This window comes from Miscanthus floridulus, chromosome 16, assembly GCF_019320115.1.
Source record: "Miscanthus floridulus cultivar M001 chromosome 16, ASM1932011v1, whole genome shotgun sequence".
Lineage (NCBI taxonomy): Eukaryota > Viridiplantae > Streptophyta > Magnoliopsida > Poales > Poaceae > Miscanthus > Miscanthus floridulus.
Window position 1 is genome coordinate 12,127,644 of NC_089595.1, and position 5,907 is coordinate 12,133,550.

Below are 5,907 nucleotides of genomic sequence, written 5' to 3' on the forward strand. Positions count from 1 at the left end.
TTTAGTACAAAAGTTTAGCTGTCCCATAGTAACGCACGGGCACGAACCTGTTTGCATATATACTTGAACCTGTGTGTACATAATTATATAGAGATGCAGCGGAACTTATTCATGGATTTATTGGCGCATGAAAGAAATAGATATTGTAGAATTCTTTTTGCCGATATAAAATATTATCTTAGCCGTATCACGAAAAAGTCTATAAGTAGAGTTTGTGAGCCTACGACGTCGCGCTCTTCGTGACTGTGTTAATTTCACGAACTTTACTTTTTGAATTAAATGTCACTTTAATGTCGGTATTTAATTTAACAGTATTGTTATCTTATCGAGCGATCCGTATGTTTTTAGTATAAAATATTTAGTTGTTCTGTAGCAACGTACGAACACGCTACTTAATTTTATTCTAATTTCAATCTTGCTAGCTACGCCAGAACAGGCAATCATTGTCACGGCCCAAAGTAGGTATACCCCAAAGGAGAAGAAAGGTTGTAATCGACTGGTAGCTTTCACAGTACTGCGTTTCTAGAATTCCTACGGGCCCTATGGCTGGGGTTGGAACTCGGGAGCAAAATAGCGTGTTTGTTAGACATGCTAGAAAAAAACCAAGAGCGTGTAGACGGTGGGTTGATCTCTGGTTTCTACTAGTTGTCGTAAAAATGTTTTTATTTATAACCCTGCTGTCATGTCAGCTGTCGAGCTTTCGTCACTAGAGTAGACAAGTCCTCGCTAGTGCTGGGTTAGTTAATTTGAACGGCCGAACGGGTAACTAATTAACAGTCAACTGCTAGGAAGAAGATGGTTGTTGAGACGGGAAGTGGGTTCTACACTAATGGATAGGCAGTGTTGCTGGTGGAATGGTGGGCTAGGTTACGTGGGCCTTAGGCTGCCAGATTTGAAGATTGAGCCCATGCCTTTTGCAGCTGTACCATTTTTTTTTCTTTCACGGGAAGAAATTTTTTTTCGTCGACGTGGTCTTTCTTTACAGCTGCTGTATTATTACTGTCGATACACTGTTGCGCACCCAACACTTTGACACATCTTCTATCACACATGCATCTAACAGAAATTTAAGTAGAAGCATACTACAGCTTAACTAAATCAAGCACTTTTTTTTTGCGAGAACTAAATCAAGCAGTTGACGCTATGATCATGTACGTTTAGTTATTCAATGTAGTAGCAAAAGGTCTTGATTAGCCTCCCATGTTTAACTGAATGTGGTACATTTTTTTAGTTATATTAGTTCTCTTATGGTGGAATTTGTCTATCTGAATTGACACTTGTCCTAGTTTCTTTTTCTAGATCTATTTCAGAATTTGATAACAATATTTCTTTCATTGATATGTCGTCGTGTGTCCGTTGTCGGTGCCTGTCAATCTCGAGATCTCCATGTTCAAATTTGTGAAGGTTCGTGTGTTCATCATGAGGGGTAAAAGATGCGCATATGTTTGTGAACGTTTTTGTTTGTAGCATAAAGTAATTGGGGAAAAAAATGTAGTACTTATTTTTTTTACGAACGAAAAAAATGTTACTTCTATGCACGTAGACGTAGCATCAGGAGCAAACCAAACTAGACGGCGCGGACGCGTGCTTGAGTTGAGAGGGACGAAAACGGAAGGATTCATTGCAGGGACGTCGTCGTCATGCTCATGCATGGACTTTTGACCTCAAAACGAAGATGGTACTAGCCCTGTGCTTTATATATTGATTGATTCCTTGGAATTGGCTCCCTGCATGGTTTAGTTTTTGTTTTTTTTTTCTTTCCACAGAACTTTCCAGGTTGACTCGGCAACTGATGTTAAGAGATATGTAGGTTAATTTGTTCGTTTGATGTCAAGAAGAGACCACCATAATTCAGCGTGACAATCTATTCAGCAATCATCTTCTTTTTCTCTTCAGAATATAGTCGTACATATAGACCTGCCCATAATTCATTAGAGCACAATAAAAATATTTGAAATAACATGTTGTAAATAGAATTATATTTTATACAGTATTATAGTATTATTTATGGTAATAAGAAGGGAATAGGACAAGTCTTCTTGGGCAGTTCCACTAAGGGCAGTCCCAATGAAAGAAGCTAGTATAACATAGGATACCGCACCAAAAAAGTACTGCTTTCCAACCCATGGTTTCTATGAGTAATAATTATTTTCTCTTTCTCTCTCCCAACTCTACCTTCTTCCTCCAATGGGAGTGCGACACGAGCTCCCTAGAAACTGGTGGTTTCTCCCCAATAGCGATTTCATTGTTTCTTGGTGCATTGGGTCAAGAGTAGACCTGATTTCTTCATGAAGAAATCATTTCTATGATTTTTGCTCTCTTTCTTCATTAATTACATTGCTATGTCAGCGTTTTGCCTACGTGGCAAGTCATTTAATGAGGATAGAAACCATCATCAATGCACCATTGGGACTGCCCTAAATAGCGAACGTTCACCAGGTTCAAATCTGGCAAACGATCAGACAGCCCAGCGACTTTCCATTTTTAGCAAAAAAAATCCGCAACTTTCTTTTTTTTGGAAAGTTTTCTATTTTTGGCAAAAAAATCCGCAACTTTTTTTTTTAGAAAGTTACAAAGTTATACGCATAATTTTTACGTGTAACTTGTGAAACAAACTTCATATAACTTATACACATGACTTCAACGTATACCTTCAAGATGATAAAGTTACTTTCATAACTTATACATATAACTTACTACGTGACAAAAGTTATTTACAAAAGCAAACTTATCAACATAATTTCTTAGAAAGCTACAAAAATCATGCACAATACTTTTATATATAACTTAGATATATAACTTGATAAATGACTTAGATGTAAAGTTGGACGCATAAGTTATATTCAAGAACTTAGATGTACAAATTAATATCATAACATATGTAGTATAACTTGTTTGTCTATTAAATTATGTAAAAACTGTATAAAAAAGTTATGATAAAAAATTATGGTGATAAGTTTTGTTCTGCAAAATGTTATATTGTCAAAGTTGTCAGTATAAGTTGTAGAAATAAGTTATGCCCCATAACATATATGTATAACTCAGTTACTTTGCAAAAACGAAAAGTTACGGATATTATCAGCATGTTCGCTTGTTGGTTTCAACCAGGACTTATCAGCTAGTCAACAATATTTTTCTCTCACAACGAATCAACACCAGTCGGCTTTAGAAACCTACCAGCGAACAGACCTATTATTTTTTTTCAAATAAGGAAAGTCACGGTAGCAGCCGGCTGAAATGGAATTGACCTTCTTGGGTCCTTCTCCGCAAGGCACCGGCCACCGGGTCAGCTTCTTTCCCACGAAAGAAACGAAAAGGCGAAACGCGCATCGCATCGCACCGTTTCCGTTTCCGTTTCCGTTTCCGCGAAAATTCCGGTGGCCATCTCTGTCGTCGTGGCGTGTCGCTGATGTAATGGTGGGACCCTGTGTCAGCATCTCGAGCGTCTGGAGGCCGGCCTGTCGCGCCGGGTCTCCAACCCCATCGGAGCCGTCCATCTCCCCACGGTCGGACGATCACGGCCATCCGTGCCGTCGTCCCAGCTTTCCGTTCGTCGTCTGGTGCGCAAACCGCGTGGTGTCCCCTTCATTCCCCAACAGGAACCGTCGTCTGGTTCGGTTTCTCCTTCATTCCCCATCCCCAAGACCCCAACAGGAGGAGCACCGGAAGCAGCAGCAGGCCGGCGCCCGGCCCGGCCGCTGCCATGTCCATCCGCAAGGCGCTGGGCGCATTCAAGGACCAGGCGACCATCGGCATCACGCGGGTGACGGGCGCCGTGGCGCCGGACCTCGACGTGGCCATCGTGCGCGCCACCTCCCACGACGACGCGACCCCGGACGACCGCCACGCGCGGGAGGTGCTCCGCCTCGCGTCCGCCACGGGCGCGGCGCCCGCCTGCGTCGCCTCCATCGCCCGCCGCCTCTCCAAGACCCGCGACTACGTCGTCGCCGCCAAGTGCCTCGCGCTCCTGCACCGCCTCGCCGCCGCCGACGCCGACCCCGACCCTGCCGAGGACGCCGACGGAGAGGGCCGCACGCGGTTCCTCCACGAGCTGCTCCGCCCCACCCTCACCGGCCGCCGCGCGGGGGAGCCCGTGCTCGCGCTGCTCCTCGACTTCCGCGACGAGGCGCACACGGCGTCGTGGGACCACTCCGCCTTCGTCCGCGCCTACACCACCTACCTCCTCGACCGCGTCCGCTTCCTCGTCCTGCTCCTCCCCGCGCCGCGCTTCGCCGACGACCGCGTCAGGGGACCACCGCACACGGCGGCGGCCGACATGGACACGGAGGCGCTCCTGGGCCGAGCGCGCCACCTGCGGCACCTGCTGGACCGCCTCCTCGCGTGCCGCCCCGCGGGCTCCGCCGGGGCCAGCCGCGTCGTGCGCGCCGCGCTCCACCCGCTGCTCAGGGACAGCTTCAGAGTCTACGAGGACGTCGCGCTCGTCCTCGCGCTCCTCCTCGACCGCTTCTTCGACATGGACTACCCCGAGTGCGTCAAGGCCTTCGAGACCTACGTCGGCACCGCCAAGCAGATCGACGCGCTGCGAGCCTTCTACGCCTGGTGCGACGACGCCGGCGTCGCGCGCTCGTCCAACTTCCCCGACATCAGGCGCGTCGACGACAAGCTCCTCGAGACGATGGAGCAGTTCCTCAGGGAGCACGGCCGGGCGGGACGCGCCTCGCCGCCACGATCGGCGCGCGAGTCTGCTGTCAACGCGCAAGGCGACGACGTCGACCACGTCGACGACATGAACGGCATCAAGGCGCTCCCGGCGCCGGAGCGTTCCAGCGGCGCTGAGCGCGCCCGACCGATTGTGGTGCCGACGAACGAGGCCGATCAGAGCGTTCTGGTGGACCTGAGAGAGCCGGCTGCCACCGCGGACGAGCAGGGCAACAAGCTGGCGCTCGCGCTCTTCTCCGCGCCGCCGGCCACGAACAGCACCTGGGTCACGTTCCCGTCTGAATCCGACGCTGACGCCGCCGCCCAAGAGCCAGCGGTGACCTCGGCGTGGCAGACGCCGGCGGCGGAGCCCGGGAAGGCGGACTGGGAGCTGGCGCTGGTGGAGACAGCGAGCAATCTCTCCAAGCAGGCGTCGTCGCTGCGCGGCGGGATGGACACGCTGCTGCTGGGCGGGATGTACGACCAGGGCGCCGTGAGGCAGCAGGTGGCCGCGCAGGCCGCGTCGGGGAGCGCGAGCAGCGTGGCGCTGCTGCCCGGGGGGCGTCAGGTGGCTCCGGTGCTGATGCTTCCGGGCCCCGACGGCAGCACGGTGCGTCAGGTGGCCGGGGGCGACCCGTTCGCGGCGTCGCTGGCGGTGCCGCCGCCGTCGTACGTGCAGATGGCGGAGATGGAGCGGAAGCAGCAGCAGCTGGTGCAGGAGCAGCAGATGTGGGCGCAGTACCGGCAGGGCGGCAAGCAGGGGCAGCCGGGCGGGTTCAACGGCCTCGCCGGCGGCAGCGTGTTCACGTCGAACGCCGCCATGGCCGTGCCCTATGGGTATGGGATGCCCATGGCGTACAACCAAGTCGGTGGGTACTATTAGTGATGCGAGCCTTGCGATATTCCGTGATGAACGATGAGTGTGTGAATAATCATGGTCGTGATGACAACAAGTGATAGTGCGTGTCTCTCGATCGATCGATTCAAGTGTACATTCCTGGGATAAGAATCCGGTCCTGTTCAAGGTCCATTTCCTCTCGTCTTGTAATGAATTCTTGGCAGACAGGGAAACGAAAGCCTTCACCCTGTTCGTTTCGGCTGAAACGATCGTGGATTATAAGTCAGAAGTACTGCTGGCTGGTTTGGTGTGAGAGAAAAATACTGTTGCAACTTATAATCCAAGATCGTATACGACCAAACGAACGGGCTGCTTGTGTTGGCGGCTAGAAACCGCCGTTATGGTAGAAA

General features: G+C 50.4%; 1 protein-coding gene across 1 annotated transcript; it reads left to right on the forward strand.

Annotated features, from left to right (window-relative positions):
- The first annotated feature begins 3,619 nt into the window (after positions 1–3,619).
- On the forward strand, positions 3,620–5,698 carry LOC136512289 (probable clathrin assembly protein At4g32285). The gene has a single exon (XM_066506256.1). It carries the CDS (start codon positions 3,704–3,706, stop codon positions 5,540–5,542), a length of 1,839 nt encoding a protein of 612 aa, XP_066362353.1. The 5' UTR covers positions 3,620–3,703; the 3' UTR covers positions 5,543–5,698.
- The last annotated feature ends 209 nt before the right edge of the window (positions 5,699–5,907 follow it).

Bases quoted from the DNA above. Each gene is read 5' to 3' on its own strand.
- LOC136512289 (XM_066506256.1), top strand. From the start codon at position 3,704: ATGTCCATCCGCAAGGCGCTGGGCGCATTCAAGGACCAGGCGACCATC.